The sequence below is a fragment of the Mobula birostris genome, chromosome 10 (assembly GCF_030028105.1).
Source record: "Mobula birostris isolate sMobBir1 chromosome 10, sMobBir1.hap1, whole genome shotgun sequence".
NCBI classification, from domain to species: domain Eukaryota; kingdom Metazoa; phylum Chordata; class Chondrichthyes; order Myliobatiformes; family Myliobatidae; genus Mobula; species Mobula birostris.
Window position 1 is genome coordinate 52,341,002 of NC_092379.1, and position 18,457 is coordinate 52,359,458.

Here is an 18,457-nt window from a genome sequence, read left to right on the forward strand (position 1 = left end):
TGAGTGGCAGGTGGGGGGGGGGCAGGGAGTCTGTTTGCCATGGCCCACAGATTGGGAGATGGTTCACGTGTGGATGGGAACCCCGCCTCGTATCAGGTGTCTCACCAATCCCACCCCAGAAAACGCCAGTGGAGCCGTCTTCAGGGCAGGCGGTGTCGTTGTTACTGAAGGAGGTGGTGACGATGCTCACCATAGGCTGGGTTCTGGAACAGACTCGCAGGTGGGACCTTCCGCTGGCGTGAAAGCTCGATGGGGTGCTGAAAGAGATTGGTTACATCAGTGGAAGCAATCCCGTCATGTGTTGTTCTGAGAAAAACACTAAGCTGGCACACAAACCCATGGATTCATTCACCATCCTTGACTGCCCCTTCTCACCCGACACACTGCCGTGGCCCCTCTGGGGAAGTGACCCCACGGGGTGGGGGGGGGTATGGGAGGTTAGTAGAGGGAGCACTGAGACCTGGGCCCAGCAATGCTGAAGGAACTATGGCACAAAAGTCGGAGATGCTGAGCAGGTCAGACAGCATCTGTGGAAGATGAGGTGGCGATACGCTTTGGGGCTGAGACCCCTCCTCAAATACAGAGAGGAGAGGAAAACCGGTCAGTGTGAAGTTGCAAAGGATGGGTAAGCCAAAGGGGATATATGCAACAGGGTGAGACCAGATGATCCGTAATTCCCCTCTGCCATGGAGCCCCGAATGCATCTCACTCATGCGCCCAAGTCTGTTTTCACCTACTAACCCTCACTTCTGGTCCTAATGCCCCACCTCAACACACACTGCATTAACAATGTTCCAACAAAATTCCAGCCCAAGACACCCCATCCTCTCACCTGTCCACCCCTCAGTATTGCAAAGGCAGCACTCCCTCATGATCCCCTGGTCTGCTCTTCTGTTCCTACCCACCCTTCTGCATCTTACAGAACTTACCCCACTCAACCATGCCTGTCCTTAAACCTCAATCCTCCTCACCATCCAGAGAGACAGCCAGCCCTCCCAAGGTTAGTGGCTCTTCCTCCCATCCACCCAGTACATATGGTGCTCTAATGCAGCCTCACCTTCACTGGAGTAGATCAGCTGCTTTGTGCTCCCGGCGACTTGTCACTTTAATTGTCCACCCAACCCCGGTCTGCTCTCCTGCATTGAGGTCCAACATGAGCTTGAGGGACAGACCCTCATCTTCTCTTTGGCCACATTGTAGCTCAACACTGAACTCATCTTCATATACTGTGAAAAGAAATGGTCCCAACACCCACCCAAGTGGAACACCACCAAGGCCCCATCTGTTCCCACTCTTTGCCTCCTGCCAATCAGTTCATCTTTTCTCCATGCTGGTTTTTCCCTGTAAGACTACGAGCTCTTATCTTGCTTAGCAGCCTCACATGTGGTACCTTGTCAACGGCCTTCTGAAAATCCGAGTAAACATCCACTAACTCTTCTTTGTCTATCCTGCCTGTTATTTTCACAAAGAATTCCAACAGATTTGTCAGACAAAATTTTCCCTTAAGGAAACCGTGCTGACTTTGGTCTATTTTATCATGTGCATCCAAGTGCCCCAAAACCTCATCGTTAATAATGGATTCCAACACCCTCCCAACCACTGAAGTCAGGCTAACAGCCAATAATTTCCTGTATTTGCCTCCTTCCATCTTGAAAGAGTGGAGTGACCTTTGCAAATTTTCAGACCTGTGGAACCATTCCACAATCTATTGCCGCCACGATGTCAGGCACGTTTACTCACAAATGGGGCACAGTGGACATCAACCCTCTGGATCTGCTCCTGCATCTCCTCTCGTGGTACCTGGATGGTTGTGTCAATAAATTGCTGCCTTCGCCTTCTGCGTTTCGGTATCACTGGTGGAAGCTCATAGATCTCAGGCAAGACCAGCTGAAGCAGGTGATAAGACATGTTAGAGGCTACCCACAGAACTAACAGGCAACTGAACCCCATTAAGCCCCGATGTTGAGGGGAGGTGACCCGGACACGTGGATGGGGGCATTTTGTTAGATTAGTGAGGATGGGGTAGAGAGCCTTGGGGATCCTCCTGAGTGAGCACCCATACCAGACACGTGGCCACACAGTCCCAGACCCTCCAAGGGGGATCACCGGCCCATAGCCTCTCTAGCCTCCATGGAACAGGGTGAGGAAGACCAGCAGGCTGGGGGAGGGAGACTTGGGGAGGATAACACAGTATGTCTGATTGAGACCATTACCATTAGGGAGTTCTCTGCTGTGGAACTGGCAAAGCTGGGAGGCCGGTACAGCACAAACCAGGAAAGCCTCTGTCCACGTGGTTGCAGGGGATCTGGAATTCGGGGAGTACTGGAGGTTTTTCCAACAGGGAGATGGGCAGCCAGGAAGGGTGGGTGGGTGGGTGGGGGGGGTCTGTTGTTAGAACAATCACCAGTGCCTTGCGAGTGCCACTTGCTTCCCACAGGGGTTAAGAATCACTATGGGGCAGAGAGAATGGCAGTTAAGGTCAGGATTCTTTCACTCTTTGAGTGGGATTTGCAGCCTCAAGGAATGGAGCACAGTGGAGGAAAGGACCAGAGCCCTTCACCAGTGGCCCCTGATCACAGAGATCGATCAAAACAGCAACAGCCCATGGGGGGGGGGGGCGTGGAATCATCGGCTAACCTTGACCATGGTAGGGTTTTTAGTTAAAGCAGCAACTCACAGTCTAAGGGGAACAGTGCTGTCCTTATTGGGAGCAGCAACAGTGTAGACGCTGCCATCAGATTCTTGGAGGAATTCGAGGACAAGGAGGAATGTCCCCGTAGTTGGGACAAGCAGTCTGGGGGTGGAGGGCCCCATGTGACCCGTAAGGAAATGTTTTTGGTGTTGCTCAGAGCCGGGTTCCCACTCCCACCCTCAATGCTACGTGGAGGGTGAAGGTCATTCTCCGAGCGCTCCCCATGATGAGGGCTCCTTCTGCCCTCTGCAGGATTCCTCACATTCTTCTCAGGGCTCACTATATTCCTGGCTGGAGGTTCTGCCGAAGACACTTGTAGAATCTTCAGCAGCAGCAAATGTCAGGTGCTGGGTAGCACCCCACTCGGGGCCACAGTCCAGGAGAGTCTGGCATTCTGTGGCTGTTCCACATCCCATACTACCCACAGGTAGCAGGGCTGATTGAGTGTATGAACGGGCTGTTAAAACAGTAGATGAAGTTACTGACCCCCACCCACACCTTTCAGGGGTGGCTGAGTGTGCTGCTGCAGCAGGCGGTGGACAACTTGAACTCTTGGCCAGCAGGCCAGGGAGGGCCCTTCTTGTCCCAGCACTTGGCACTGTCAGATCCTCTAAAGGTGGAAGGGGTGGAAGGGATGGAATTGGAGAAGGTGTCAGGGAAGGCTTGGTGCAGCACCTACAGGGCTACCATGGCGCAGGGAGATTGTGGTGCGTGGTCCAGGAAATATGTGATGGTGTTACTGGGGTAAAAGGGGATAGTCTGTCAAAGTACCCAGTGACTAACCAGGAGGAAGTGAGCTTGTGTCTCCCTATGTTACAGAATGAAAAAGCGATGGATGCTGACAGAGGCGATGCTGGTGGTCGGTGTGAGATCCTACAGTAGATTCCTCGGGATGGTGTACAAGTATGTGAACCACTTCAAACCCTAATGCACGGGTTTGCATAAGGGCACCATCCCACACTGCAGAAGCGGTGCCACTGACACAGATAGCCTTTAACAAAGAACAGGATTGTTGGAGGAACCTGTCTGACTTCTCAGGTTTTGGAATTCAGTTTTGGAGAAAGCAGAGAGTAGTCCATTCCAGCCAACCTCGCCCCATAGTATGGGAATGGCCTTAAAGAATTGAGTCTCAGCAACCTCCGTGCAGTAAGTGGAGGGCTAATGCTCTACTTTATTTACAGTTTTCTAAATTTATTCGGAGAATAGTCCCTTCAAGCCACAACCCTCAGAAATTCCCAACAACCTCGATTTAATCCTAACCTAATCATGGGACAAGTTATGATGACCAATTAACCTATCCGGTATGTCTTTGGACTTTGGGAGAACCCAGAGAAAACCCATGAATTCCACAGGGATGCCGTAAAGAGACTCCCTACAGAGGACGCCGGAAATGACTCTTGATGCCCTGAGCGATACTAACATCATGCTAACTGCTACGCTACTTATGATTTGTCTAATTCCAAGTTGCCAACTTGGAGGGTAATCCCTCTGCCAACAGGGGAGGGGAAGGAGTGTTGGTGCAGGCAGTACGACGAGCACAGGTCCAACCAGTCAGTGGGGCACAGCGAGTGTGAGCAGGAGCAGTATGTTGGGATGACTGTGTTAACACTGAATGGTGCCGTGAAGGTGGGCACTCCCTGGAGGCTAAATGGTACGTACTGAAAATGCGACGCCCGGGCCTACCCGTGACGCTCTGAGAGATGGTACAGCTGCTGCTATCCGGAGTATGTGTTACCGTGCATACACTGCCACAAACACCTACCCCTAAGGGTCAGTACAGTAACGGCTGTACCAAAGAGGCAGAAAGGTTCTGGATGATAGCCTTTTCCCTGTATGGTATGGCCAGGCTATTCTGGAAACTGATAATCATAGACTCTGTGATGGAGCTGCTGGCCAACAAGATAGCCACAGTGTTCAAACATACAGAGCAAATACTGACCAGAGTATCAGCTGAGATGATGGCCATTCGGATGGTGGCCTTGCAAAATTCAATGGCCTTGGACTACCTGTTTGCGGAGATAGGTGATACCTGTGGTGTGATTGGTCAGGACTGCTGTTCCTGTATCTCCAACGAGTGTGGGAACATTATTCACCTGGCTGATCATCTCCAGCAGTCAGTCAGTAAGATCAGGACAGCAGGGGACCAGCTCCATAACTACTATATCCTGGGACGAGGTTAGTGGTCTTTTGGAGCATTGTGCGGCTGGTGGGCTACTGTAATACACTAGGTAGTAACTGGTGGGCTGATAATTCTGGGTATTATTGTGTTATGGATTGTGCATAGTATAGTGGGATGCCCACAGAGTTATAGTAGCCTACGGAGTTATTGTCACGGTGTTGTGTCATTTGAGCGGTGGATGTTTAATTTCCCACTCATCAAAAGTCACTCCCCAATAGGAAGCAAGGATTAGCCAGAGTAAGGAACACTAGAGCCCCTCCCACTACCTGCCGTTTAACAGATGATGTCACTGTGCTGGTAGAGTTTAAATCTAACGTGCAGTCTCTCTCCAGGTCGCCGGGGCAGGTGGTGCCATGGAAACAGTGGAGCTGTGTTGCAGTCAAGAGGGCCCGGGTACACGCATAAGATAAGTATTTGCCACTGCGTGTATGTGTTTCGTCTTGCCACTTTGAGCACTCAGTTTAGATAAGTATTTGTAACAGAATTTAGCTTATAGGGTTTACTGAACGTTTAGTGTCTGTTGTATCTTGTAAATAAATAGTTAATCTACTTACTAGCAGTGAGTCTATCTCCACCTGTGAACCTGACCTCACACAACAGAAGGTTCCCGAATTTGCAGGGATTTGAAAGAAAGCTGGGGAACGGGATGGATGGGCCAAGCTGCTTTTGCAAACTGCTGGCATCTATTGACAAACCGAATGGCCTCTTTCCATTGCCTGGTCCATTAGGAGAGAAGCAGAGGTGACAGAGTTGAGATGGGGAAAGGATGGGAGGAGTGGGACATCGATCAAAGAAGGCAGCATTGGTCTTTCCAGTATTTAATTGGAAGGATGCATTTCAGTGTGAACAGGAGAGGAGGCAGGGACTCCTCCCAGCCCGTGCTGCCTACCATAATGGGATGTCCTGTCTGGTAGAGAATGGGACTGAACTGGGGTGGGGATGTCAGGCACATAGGCATGGGACAGAGATGCTGAGGAAGGACTGATGGATTTGAGTCAAGAAAGTGACTTCCACCTGTGCCTTTGAGACAAAACATTTATTTCCTTGTTTGCCCCCCCCCCTCCACTTCATCTCCAACCATCCCCCCAACACCAACCTACCTCTGGGCTGGGCAAGGGCTCTCGGCGCCTTGGAGACTCCTCTTCTTTGTGCAAGGGGGGCAGCGTGGGTGGTGTTGGTATCTCCATTTCTTTCTCTGGGGCAATTTCACCTGGGCAGAAAGGGGAGAAGTTGGTGAGTGGGGTAAAGGGGAGAAGTTGGTGAGTGGGGTGAAGGAAAGAAGACAGGAAGGTCAGAGGGTCTCCACAACATGAGAGTGGTTATGGACCAGGACTCACTACTCATGGGGAGGTGCAAGAGTCCCATTCCATTCTATAAGCTGCAACTTCCCGTTCTTCCCACATTGCTGTCAATTTCCCCCAAATGGGAGGAATGGGATTGAATTCAAGAGGGGGAGCAACTCGTGAGGCCGCTGAGAAAGAGTGGAGGGATGAGACAACTGGCATCTACCACAGGGAAACAGGCTTGGATTGATTGACCAAAAGGTCTCCTGCTCTATAACAATTCCACAAGTTTCTAAAGCACTACCAGAACAGCTCTCTGTTTAGGGAGATTAACCTGACTTTTACCAGGGGGTGACAAATTCACCAATGAAACCATTGCATTGGGTGGATCATGGATGGCGATGAATCAACTTACCAAGTGAGATAAGTCACCCGACTAAGTGGGGCCTCACCAAGAGTCTCTCACTCAACGTCAGTACAAATGCAGATCTGATTGTTAACTTCAGGAGGGGGATGGAGGGCAAACATGCAGCAATCTACATGGGGGGTGGGGTTGAGAAATTGGTGGTGGAGAGACAGCAGCTTTAAATTCCTGGGTGTTATCTGATGACCTGATCTGGGACAAGCACATACAGCTGAAGTCAAAGTTTACATACACAGACATCCCACCTCTCCTGAAAGTTCCGGGAGTCTCCTGCATATGAATAGTTGCTCCCTGATGCCCGCAAATTATATACAATATCACGGAAATCAATTTTTTGAGAACGAGCGAGAGAAAGCAAGAGAGAGCGAGAGCGAAAGCAAGCCAGCGAGAGAGAGAGCAAGTGAGACAGAGAGAAAGCAAGTGAGAGCGCGCGAGCGAGAGCGAAAGCAAGCAAGCGAGAGCGCGAGAAAGCAAGCGAGAGCGCTTGACAGCGCGTGAGCGACCACGAGAGAGAGAGAGAGACAGAGAGAGAGAGAGAGAGAGAGAGAGCGAGCGCGCCATGGCAGAGTGTTCGAAAAAAAATATGAAATGTACATCACCCCAGACTACACTAAAGTGTACCCCTGCCTAATAGGGGTCAAAATAATGACAGTGTTGCTCGCTGCACTATTTGCAACAGTGACTTTTCTATTGCCCATGATGGGTTAAGACTGTAAAAGACATGTTGAGGTGAGCTTAACAGGTGTCATTCGTTCATTAGCATAACTAACATTATTTAAACTAGCTGGCTAGCTGCTAAGGGCTACTCTATTGCAGACATCCCACCTCTCCCGGAAGTCTCCCACAAATTGATGGTGCTACCTCCCTGAAATGAGTTTTTGCAGGGTGGGATGTCTGCATACACCTTAGCCAAATACATTTAAACTCAGTTTTTCACAATTCCTAACATTTAATTCTAGAAAACATTCCTTGTCATAGGTCAGTTAGGATCACTACCTTATTTTAAGAATGTGAAATGTCAGAATAACAGTAGAGAGATTGATTTATTTCAGCTTTTATTTCTTTCATCACTTTCCCAGTGGGTCAGAAGTTTACATACACTTTGTTAGTATTTGGTAGCATTGCCTTTAATTTGTTTAACTTGGGTCAAACGTTTTGGGTGGCCTTCCACAAGCTTCTCACAGTGAGTTGCTGGAATTTTGTTCCGTTCCTTCAGACAGAACTGGTGTAACTGAGTCACATTTGTAGACCTCCCATGAGCTTTCAGTTCCAGCCCCTGTCGCAGAAACACGTGGACTGGTGGCTCAATTGGCCGCTGGGAATTCCACTCTCCCCCCCCAAAGTATGTGGGTGAGGATGGAATTTGGGGGAAACTGACAGCAATGTGGGAAGAACGGGAAGTTATGTTGCAGCTTTATAAAACTCCCATTCGACTACATTGGAGTATTGCATCTGGAGTTCTGGTTGCCCCATTATTGGAAGGATGTTGAAGCTTTGGAGAATGTGCAGAAGAGGTTTAACAGGATGCTGCCTGTCTGCTAGAACAAGAGATTGGACAAACTTGTTTTTCTTCTCTCTGGAGCATCAGAATCTGAGAGGAGACCTGGAGGAAGATTATTATAATGAGATGCATAGGGACAGGGAGTATCTTTTTCCCAGGGTTGAAATGTCTAATACCAGAGGGCATGCATTTAAAGGTGAGAGATGTGGGAGTGCAAGTTTTTTTTTTACACAGAGAATGGTGGGAACCTAGAATGAACTGCCTGGGGTGGTGGTGGGGGCAGAGATATTTAGATAGATCCATGAAAGTGAAGGAAATAGAAGGATATGGATATTATGGAGGCAGAAGGGATTAGTTTTGGTAGGCCATTTTGTTACTAATTCAGTTGGTTGGTATAATATTGTGGGCCAAAGGGCCTGTTCAGATGCTGTCCTGTTAAGAAGATCATTTAGGGAGGGGGATTGAGAGAGAGAAAGGTGGAAAAAGTAATTCCAAAGAGAGGAATGGGGGGGAAGGGAAAATGCAGACAATGGAGAGTGTGAGAGCACGAGTGAGTGGGTTAATGCACAGGGAAGGGAGGTAGGAGAGGGAGGGAAGGACGGACAAAGGTGGGAAGGGCTGAGAAAGATGGAACAGGGAACGTCAAAAGGAGGAAGAGGCAGGAGTAGAGAGCAACAAAGGGGGTATGGGGACAAAGAGGGAGGGAGACACAGTGAGTGAGAGTACGTGTGTGGAGAGGGAGAAGGGAGAGAGTGTGAGAGAGGTGTAGGGAGATTGTGTGAGAGGTGAAGCGAGAGTGTGTGAGAGGTGTAGGGAGAGTGTGTGAGAGGTGTAGGGAGATTGTGGGAGAGGAGTACGGAGTGTGTATGAGAGGTGTAGGGACAGTGTGTGAGAGAGGTGTACAGAGAGAGTGGGAGAGGTGTAGGGAGAGTGTGGGACAGGTGTAGGGAGATTGTGGGAGAGGAGTACGGAGTGTGTATGAGAGGTGTAGGGACAGTGTGTGAGAGAGGTGTACAGAGAGAGTGGGAGAGGTGTAGGGAGATTGTGGGAGAGGTGTAGGCAGAGTGTGGGACAGGTGTCGGCAGAGTGTGAGAGGGGAGTAGGGAGTGTGTGTGAGAGGTGTAGGGAGATTGCGGGAGAGGTGTAGAGAGATAGCGTTAGAGGTGTAGCGAGATTGTTTGAGAAAGCTGTAGGGAGAGTGTGGGAGAGGTGCAGGGAGATTGTGTGAGAGAGGTGTAGGGAGAGTGTGTGAGAGGCGTAGGGACATTCTGTGAGAGGTGTAGTGAGATTGTGTGAGAAAGGTATAGGGAGAGTGTGGGAGAGGTGTAGGGAGATTGTGTGGCCGCGGTGTAGCGACAGTGTGGGAGAGGTGTAGGGAGATTGTGAGAGGTGTAGGGAGAGTGTGTGAGAGGTGTAGGGAAAGTGTGTGAGAGGTGTAGGGAAAGTGTGTGAGAGGTGTAGGGAGAGAGTGTGAGAGGTGTAGGGAGAGAGTGTGTGAGACGTAAGGAGAGTGTGTGAGAGGTGTAGGGAGATTGTGAGAGAGGGAGATTGTGAGAGAGGTGTAGGGAGAGTGTGTGAGAGGTGCAGGGAGAGTGTGGGAGAGGTGTAGGGAGAATGTGAGAGAGGTGTAGGGACATTGTGTGAAGGGTGTAAGAAGGTTGTGTGAGAGGTGTAGGGAGAGAGTGTGAGAGGTGTTGGTAGAGTGTATGAGAGGTGTAGGGAGAGACTGTGAGAGGTGTAGGGAGAGAGTGTGATAGGTGTAGGGAGTGTGTGAGAGGTGTAGAGAGTGTGTGAGAGGTGTAGGGAGTGTGTGAGAGGTTTAGATAGAGTGTGTGAGAGGTGCAGGGAGATTGTGAGAGGTGCAGGGAGAATGTGTAAGAGGTGTTGGGACAGTGTGGGAGAGAGTGTGTGAGATGTGTAGGGAGATTGTGTGAGAGGTGTCGGGAGAGTGTGTCAGAGGTGTAGGGAGAGTGTGTGAGAGGTGTAGGGAGAGTGTGTGAGAGGTGTAGGGAGAGTGTGAGAGAGGTTTAGGGAGTGTGTGAGAGGTGTAGGGAGAGTGTGTGAGAGGTGTAGGGAGATCGTGGGAGAGGTGTAGGGAGAGTGTGTGAGTGGTTCAGGGAGAGTGTGTGAGAGGTGTAGGGAGAGTGTGTGAGAGGTGTAGGGGAAGTGTGTGAGAGGTGTAGGGGAAGTGTGGGAGAGGTGTAGGGAAAGTGTGTGAGAAGTGTCGGGAGAGTGTGTGAGAAGTGTCGGGAGAGTGTGTGAGAGGTGTAGGGAGATTGTTTGAGAGGTGTATGGAGAGTGTGAGAGGTGTAGGGAGATTGTGTGAGAGGTTTAGAGAGATTCTGAGAGAGGTGTAGCGGGATTGTATGAGAGGTGCAGGGAGAGAGTGTGAGAGAGTTGTAGGGAGAGTGTGTGAGAAGTGTAGGGAGAGTGAGAGAGGTGTAGGGAGTGTGTGAGAGGTGTAGGGAAAGTGTGCGAGAGGTGTAGGGAAAGTGTGTGAGAGGTGCAGGGAAAGTGTGTGAGAGGTGTCGGGAGAGTGTGTGAGAGGTGCAGGGAGAGTGTGTGAGAGGTGTAGGGAGACAGTGAGAGAGAGGTGTAGGGAGTGTGTGAGAGGTGTAGGGAGAGAGTATGAGAGGTGTAGGGAGAATGTGTGAGAGGTGCAGGGAGAGAGTGTGAGAGGTGTAGGGATAGAGTGTCAGTGGTGTAGGGAGAGTGAGTGAGAGGTGCAGGGAGATTGCGGGAGAGGTGTACGGAGATTGTGGGAGAGGTGTAGGTAGATTGCGGGAGAGGTGTAGGTAGATTGTGTGAGAGGTGTAAGGAGAGTTTGTGAGGGGTGTAGGGAGAGAGGGTGCGAGGTGTAGGGAGAGAGTGTGAGAGGTGTAGGGAGAGTGTGAGAGAGGTGTACGGAGATTGTGATGAGAGGTGTAGGGAGAGTGTGAGAGAGGTGTATGGAGAGTGTGAGAGAGGTGTAGGGAGATTGTAATGAGAGATGTAGGGAGAGTGTGAGAGAGGTGTATGGAGAGTGTGAGAGAGGTGTATGGAGAGTGTGAGAGATGTCTAGGGAGATTGTGTGAGAGGTGTAGGGAGAGAGTGTCAGAGGTGTAGGGAGAGTGTGTGTGAGAGGTGCAGGGAGAGTTTGTGAGAGGTGTAGGGAGAGTGTGTGTGAGAGGTGTAGGGAAATTGTGGGAGAGGTGTAGGGAGAGTGTGTGAGAGGTGTAGCGAGAGTGTGGGAGAGGCGTAGGGAGAGACTGTGAGAGGTGTAGGGAGAGAGTGTGTGAGACGTAGGGAGAGTGTGTGATAGGAGCAGGGAGAGTGTGTGAGAGGTGTAGGGAGATTGTGAGAGAGGGAGATTGTGAGAGAGGTGTAGGGAGAGTGTGAGAGGTGCAGGGAGAGTGTGGGAGAGGTGTAGGGAGAATGTGAGAGAGGTGTAGGGACATTGTGTGACGGGTGTAAGAAGGTTGTGTGAGAGGTGTAGGGAGAGAGTGTGAGAGGTGTTGGGAGAGTGTATGAGAGGTGTAGGGAGACTGTGTGAGAGGTGTTGGGAGAGTGTATGAGAGGTGTAGGGAGAGTGTGTGAGAGGTGCAGGGAGAGTGTGAGAGAGGTGTAGGGAGATTGTGTTAAATGGTGTTAGGAGGTTGTGTGAGAGGTGTAGGGAGAGAGTGTGAGAGGCGTAGGGAGAGTGTGGAATACGTGCAAGGAGAGAGTGAGAGAGGTGTAGAGAGAGTGTGAGAGGTGCAGGGAGAGCGTGGGAGAGGTGTAGGGAGAATGTGAGAGAGGTGTAGGGACATTGTGTGAAGGGTGTAAGAGGTTGTGTGAGAGGTGTAGGGAGAGAGTGTGAGAGGTATTGGTAGAGTGTATGAGAGGTGTAGGGAGAGACTGTGAGAGGTGTAGGGAGAGAGTGTGATAGGTGTAGGGAGTGTGTGAGAGGTGTAGGGAGTGTGTGAGAGGTTTAGATAGAGTGTGTGAGAGGTGCAGGGAGATTGTGAGAGGTGCAGGGAGAATGTGTAAGAGGTGTTGGGAGAGTGTGGGAGAGAGTGTGTGAGATGTGTAGTGAGATTGTGGGAGAGGTGTAGGGAGAGAGTGCCAGAGGTGTAGGGAGAGTGTGAGAGAGGTTTTGGGAGAGTGTGTGAGAGGTGTAGGGGAAGTGTGGGAGAGGTGTAGGGGAAGTGTGGGAGAGGTGCAGGGAAAGTGTGTGAGAAGTGTCGGGAGAGTGTGTGAGAAGTGTCGGGAGAGTGTGTGAGAAGTGTAGGGAGAGTGTGTGAGTGGTGTAGGGAGACAGTGTGAGAGAGGTGTAGGGAGTGTGTGAGAGGTGTAGGGAGAGTGTGAGAGAGGGTGTAGGGAGTGTGTGAGAGGTGTAGGGAGAGTGTGTGAGAGGTGTAGGGAGATTGTGGGGAGAGGTGTAGGGAGAGTGTGTGACTGGTTCAGGGAGAGTGTGTGAGTGGTGTAGATAGAGTGTGTGAGAGGTGTAGGGGGAAGTGTGTGAGAGGTGTAGGGGAAGTGTGGGAGAGGTGTAGGGAAAGTGTGTGAGAGCTGTAGGGAGGGTGTGTGAGTGGTGCAGGGGGATTGTGTGAGAGGTGTAGGGAGACAGTGTGAGAGGTGTAGGGAGAAAGTGTGAGAGGTGTGGGGAGATTGTGTGAGAGGTGTAGGGAAAGTGTGCGAGAGGTGTAGGGAAAGTGTGCGAGAGGTGCAGGGAAAGTGTGTGAGAGGTGTCGGGAGAGTGTGTGAGAAGTGCAGGGAGAGTGTGTGAGAGGTGTAGGGAGACAGTGTGAGAGAGGTGTAGGGAGTGTGTGAGAGTTGTAGGGAGAGAGTATGAGAGGTGTAGGGAGAATGTGTGAGAGGTGCAGGGAGAGAGTGTGAGAGGTGTAGGGATAGAGTGTCAGTGGTGTAGGGAGAGTGAGTGAGAGGTGCAGGGAGATTGCGGGAGAGGTGTACGGAGATTGCGGGAGAGGTGTAGGTAGATTGTGGGAGAGGTGTAGGTAGATTGTGTGAGAGGTGTAAGGAGAGTTTGTGAGAGGTGTAGGGAGAGAGGGTGCGAGGTGTTGGGAGAGTGTAAAAGAGAGTGTGTGAGATGTGTAGGGAAATTGTGGGAGAGGTGTAGGGAGAGTGTGTGAGAGGTGTAGGGGAAGTGTGTGAGAGGTGTAGGGAGAGTGTGTGAGAGGTGTAGGGAGAGTGTGTGAGAGGTGTAGGGGAAGTGTGGGAGAGTTGCAGGGAAAGTGTGTGAGAAGTGTCGGGAGAGTGTGTGAGAAGTGTCGGGAGAGTGTGTGAGAAGTGTAGGGAGAGTGTGTGAGTGGTGTAGGGAGATAGTGTGAGAGCGTTAGGGAGATTGTTTGAGAGGTGTACAGAGAGTGTGAGAGGTGTAGGGAGATTGTGTGAGAGGTTTAGAGAGATTTTGAGAGAGGTGTAGCGGGATTCTATGAGAGGTGCAGGGAGAGAGTGTGAGAGAGTTGTAGGGAGAGTGTGTGAGAAGTGTAGGGGGGAGAGAGAGAGGTGTAGGGAGTGTGTGAGAGCTGTAGGGAGGGTGTGTGAGTGGTGCAGGGGGATTGTGTGAGAGGTGTAGGGAGACAGTGCGAGAGGTGTAGGGAAAGTGTGTGAGAGGTGTCGGGAGAGTGTGTGAGAAGTGCAGGGAGAGTGTGTGAAGGTGTAGGGAGACAGTGTGAGAGGTGTAGGGAGAGTGTGAGAGGGGTAGGGGAGAGTGTGAGAGGGGTAGGGAGAGTGTGTGAGAGGTGTAGAAATTTGTCAGAGAGGTGTAGGGAGATTGTGGGAGAGGTGTAGGGAGAGAGAGAGTGTGAGAGGTGTAGGGAGATTGTGATAAGAGGTGTAGGGAGATTGTGAGAGAGGCGTAGGGAGAGTGTGGAATAGGTGCAGGGAGAGTGTGAGAGAGGTGTAGGGAGATTGTGAGAGAGGTGTAGGGAGAGACTGTGAGAGGTGCAGGGAGAGAGTGTGAGAGGTGTAGGGAGTCTGTGAGAGGTGTAGGGAGTGTGTGAGAGGTGTCGGGAGAGTGTGAGAGAAGTATAGGGAGATTGTGTGAGAGGTGCAGGGAGAGAGTGAGAGAGGTGTAGAGAGAGAGCGTGAGAGGTGTAGGGAGAGTGTGTGATAGGTGTAGGGAGAGTGTGTGAGAAGTGTAGGGAGAGTGTGTGAGAGGTGTAGGGAAAGAGTGTGTGAGAGGTGTAGGGAGAGTGTGTGAGAAGTGTAGGGAGAGTGTGAGAGAGGTGTTGGGAGTGTGTGAGAGGTGTAGGGAGAGTGTGTGAGAGGTGTAGGAAGAATGTGTGAGAGGTGTAGGGAGAATATCTGAGAGGTGTAGGGAAATTGTGTGAGAGGTGTAGGGAGTTTCTGGAAGAGGTGTAGGGAGAGTGTGTGAGAGGTGTTGGGAGAGTGTGGGAGAGAGTGTGTGAGATGTGTAGGGAGATTGTGGGAGAGGTGTAGGGAGAGTGTGTGAGAGGTTTTGGGAGAGTCTGGGAGAGAGTGTGTGAGATTTGTAGGGAAATTGTGGGAGAGGTGTAGGGAGAGTGTGTGAGAGGTGTAGGGAGAGAGGGTGCGAGGTGTAGGGAGAGAGTGTGAGAGGTGTAGGGAGAGTGTGAGAGAGGTGTACGGAGATTGTGATGAGAGGTGTAGGGAGAGTGTGAGAGAGGTGTATGGAGAGTGTGAGAGAGGTGTAGGGAGATTGTGATGAGTGGTGTAGGGAGAGTGTGAGAGAGGTGTATGGAGAGTGTGAGAGAGGTGTATGGAGAGTGTGAGAGATGTCTAGGGAGATTGTGTGAGAGGTGTAGGGAGAGAGTGTCAGAGGTGTAGGGAGAGTGTGTGTGAGAGGTGCAGGGGAGAGTTTGTGAGAGGTGTAGGGAGAGTGTGTGTGAGAGGTGTAGGGAAATTGTGGGAGAGGTTTAGGGAGAGTGTGTGAGAGGTGTAGCGAGAGTGTGGGAGAGGTGTAGGGAGATTGTGAGAGGTGTAGGGAGAGTGTGTGAGAGGTGTAGGGAAAGTGTGTGAGAGGTGTAGGGAGAGACTGTGAGAGGTGTAGGGAGAGAGTGTGTGAGACGTAGGGAGAGTGTGTGATAGGAGCAGGGAGAGTGTGTGAGAGGTGTAGGGAGATTGTGAGAGAGGGAGATTGTGAGAGAGGTGTAGGGAGAGTGTGAGAGGTGCAGGGAGAGTGTGGGAGAGGTGTAGGGAGAATGTGAGAGAGGTGTAGGGACATTGTGTGACGGGTGTAAGAAGGTTGTGTGAGAGGTGTAGGGAGAGAGTGTGAGAGGTGTTGGGAGAGTGTATGAGAGGTGTAGGGAGACTGTGTGAGAGGTGTTGGGAGAGTGTATGAGAGGTGTAGGGAGAGTGTGTGAGAGGTGTAGGGAGAGTGTGAGAGAGGTGTAGGGAGATTGTGTTAAATGGTGTAAGGAGGTTGTGTGAGAGGTGTAGGGAGAGAGTGTGAGAGGCGTAGGGAGAGTGTGGAATACGTGCAGGGAGAGAGTGAGAGAGGTGTAGAGAGAGTGTGAGAGGTGCAGGGAGAGTGTGGGAGAGGTGTAGGGAGAATGTGAGAGAGGTGTAGGGACATTGTGTGAAGGGTGTAAGAAGGTTGTGTGAGAGGTGTAGGGAGAGAGTGTGAGAGGTATTGGTAGAGTGTATGAGAGGTGTAGGGAGAGACTGTGAGAGGTGTAGGGAGAGAGTGTGATAGGTGTAGGGAGTGTGTGAGAGGTGTAGGGAGTGTGTGAGAGGTTTAGATAGAGTGTGTGAGAGGTGCAGGGAGATTGTGAGAGGTGCAGGGAGAATGTGTAAGAGGTGTTGGGAGAGTGTGGGAGAGAGTGTGTGAGATGTGTAGTGAGATTGTGGGAGAGGTGTAGGGAGAGAGTGCCAGAGGTGTAGGGAGAGTGTGAGAGAGGTTTTGGGAGAGTGTGTGAGAGGTGTAGGGGAAGTGTGGGAGAGGTGTAGGGGAAGTGTGGGAGAGGTGCAGGGAAAGTGTGTGAGAAGTGTCGGGAGATTGTGTGAGAGGTGTAGATAGAGTGTGTGAGAGGTGTAGGGGAAGTGTGTGAGAGGTGTAGGGGAAGTGTGGGAGAGGTGTAGGGAAAGTGTGTGAGAAGTGTCGGGAGAGTGTGTGAGAAGTGTCGGGAGAGTGTCTGAGAAGTGTAGGGAGAGTGTGTGAGTGGTGTAGGGAGACAGTGTGAGAGCTGTAGGGAGATTGTTTGAGAGGTGTATGGAGAGTGTGAGAGGTGTAGGGAGATTGTGTGAGAGGTTTAGAGAGATTCGGAGAGAGGTGTAGCGGGATTGTATGAGAGGTGCAGGGAGAGAGTGTGAGAGAGTTGTAGGGAGAGTGTGTGAGAAGTGTAGGGAGAGTAAGAGAGGTGTAGGGAGTGTGTGAGAGCTGTAGGGAGGGTGTGTGAGTGGTGCAGGGGGATTGTGTGAGAGGTATAGGGAGACAGTGTGAGAGGTGTAGGGAGAGAGTGTGATAGGTGTAGGGAGTGTGTGAGAGGTGAAGCGAGAGTGTGTGAGAGGTGTAGGGAGAGTGTGTGAGAGGTGTAGGGAGATTGTGGGAGAGGAGTACGGAGTGTGTATGAGAGGTGTAGGGACAGTGTGTGAGAGAGGTGTACAGAGAGAGTGGGAGAGGTGTAGGGGAGAGTGTGGGACAGGTGTAGGGAGATTGTGGGAGAGGAGTACGGAGTGTGTATGAGAGGTGTAGGGACAGTGTGTGAGAGAGGTGTACAGAGAGAGTGGGAGAGGTGTAGGGAGATTGTGGGAGAGGTGTAGGCAGAGTGTGGGACAGGTGTCGGCAGAGTGTGAGAGGGGAGTAGGGAGTGTGTGTGAGAGGTGTAGGGAGATTGCGGGAGAGGTGTAGAGAGATAGCGTTAGAGGTGTAGCGAGATTGTTTGAGAAAGCTGTAGGGAGAGTGTGGGAGAGGTGCAGGGAGATTGTGTGAGAGAGGTGTAGGGAGAGTGTGTGAGAGGCGTAGGGACATTCTGTGAGAGGTGTAGTGAGATTGTGTGAGAAAGGTATAGGGAGAGTGTGGGAGAGGTGTAGGGAGATTGTGTGGCCGCGGTGTAGCGACAGTGTGGGAGAGGTGTAGGGAGATTGTGAGAGGTGTAGGGAGAGTGTGTGAGAGGTGTAGGGGAAAGTGTGTGAGAGGTGTAGGGAAAGTGTGTGAGAGGTGTAGGGAGGAGAGTGTGAGAGGTGTAGGGAGAGAGTGTGTGAGACGTAAGGAGAGTGTGTGAGAGGTGTAGGGAGATTGTGAGAGAGGGAGATTGTGAGAGAGGTGTAGGGAGAGTGTGTGAGAGGTGCAGGGAGAGTGTGGGAGAGGTGTAGGGAGAATGTGAGAGAGGTGTAGGGACATTGTGTGAAGGGTGTAAGAAGGTTGTGTGAGAGGTGTAGGGAGAGAGTGTGAGAGGTGTTGGTAGAGTGTATGAGAGGTGTAGGGAGAGACTGTGAGAGGTGTAGGGAGAGAGTGTGATAGGTGTAGGGAGTGTGTGAGAGGTGTAGAGAGTGTGTGAGAGGTGTAGGGAGTGTGTGAGAGGTTTAGATAGAGTGTGTGAGAGGTGCAGGGAGATTGTGAGAGGTGCAGGGAGAATGTGTAAGAGGTGTTGGGACAGTGTGGGAGAGAGTGTGTGAGATGTGTAGGGAGATTGTGTGAGAGGTGTCGGGAGAGTGTGTCAGAGGTGTAGGGAGAGTGTGTGAGAGGTGTAGGGAGAGTGTGTGAGAGGTGTAGGGAGAGTGTGAGAGAGGTTTAGGGAGTGTGTGAGAGGTGTAGGGAGAGTGTGTGAGAGGTGTAGGGAGATCGTGGGAGAGGTGTAGGGAGAGTGTGTGAGTGGTTCAGGGAGAGTGTGTGAGAGGTGTAGGGAGAGAGTGTGTGAGAGGTGTAGGGGAAGTGTGTGAGAGGTGTAGGGGAAGTGTGGGAGAGGTGTAGGGAAAGTGTGTGAGAAGTGTCGGGAGAGTGTGTGAGAAGTGTCGGGAGAGTGTGTGAGAGGTGTAGGGAGATTGTTTGAGAGGTGTATGGAGAGTGTGAGAGGTGTAGGGAGATTGTGTGAGAGGTTTAGAGAGATTCTGAGAGAGGTGTAGCGGGATTGTATGAGAGGTGCAGGGAGAGAGTGTGAGAGAGTTGTAGGGAGAGTGTGTGAGAAGTGTAGGGAGAGTGAGAGAGGTGTAGGGAGTGTGTGAGAGGTGTAGGGAAAGTGTGCGAGAGGTGTAGGGAAAGTGTGTGAGAGGTGCAGGGAAAGTGTGTGAGAGGTGTCGGGAGAGTGTGTGAGAGGTGCAGGGAGAGTGTGTGAGAGGTGTAGGGAGACAGTGAGAGAGAGGTGTAGGGAGTGTGTGAGAGGTGTAGGGAGAGAGTATGAGAGGTGTAGGGAGAATGTGTGAGAGGTGCAGGGAGGAGAGTGTGAGAGGTGTAGGGATAGAGTGTCAGTGGTGTAGG

At 51.4% G+C, this 18,457-nt stretch overlaps 1 protein-coding gene across 1 annotated transcript in view; it reads right to left on the minus strand.

Moving 5' to 3' along the window:
• The window catches only part of LOC140203680 (meiotic recombination protein REC8 homolog), a 40,230-nt gene that overhangs the window by 15,441 nt on the left and 6,332 nt on the right, over nt 1–18,457 (minus strand). The window contains exons 3-5 of the mRNA XM_072269727.1: nt 5,972–6,081; nt 1,741–1,887; nt 191–257 (exon numbers count right to left, since the gene is read on the minus strand). Coding sequence (XP_072125828.1) covers nt 191–257; nt 1,741–1,887; nt 5,972–6,081 — 324 coding nt within the window. The remainder of the gene's footprint in view (nt 1–190; nt 258–1,740; nt 1,888–5,971; nt 6,082–18,457) is intronic.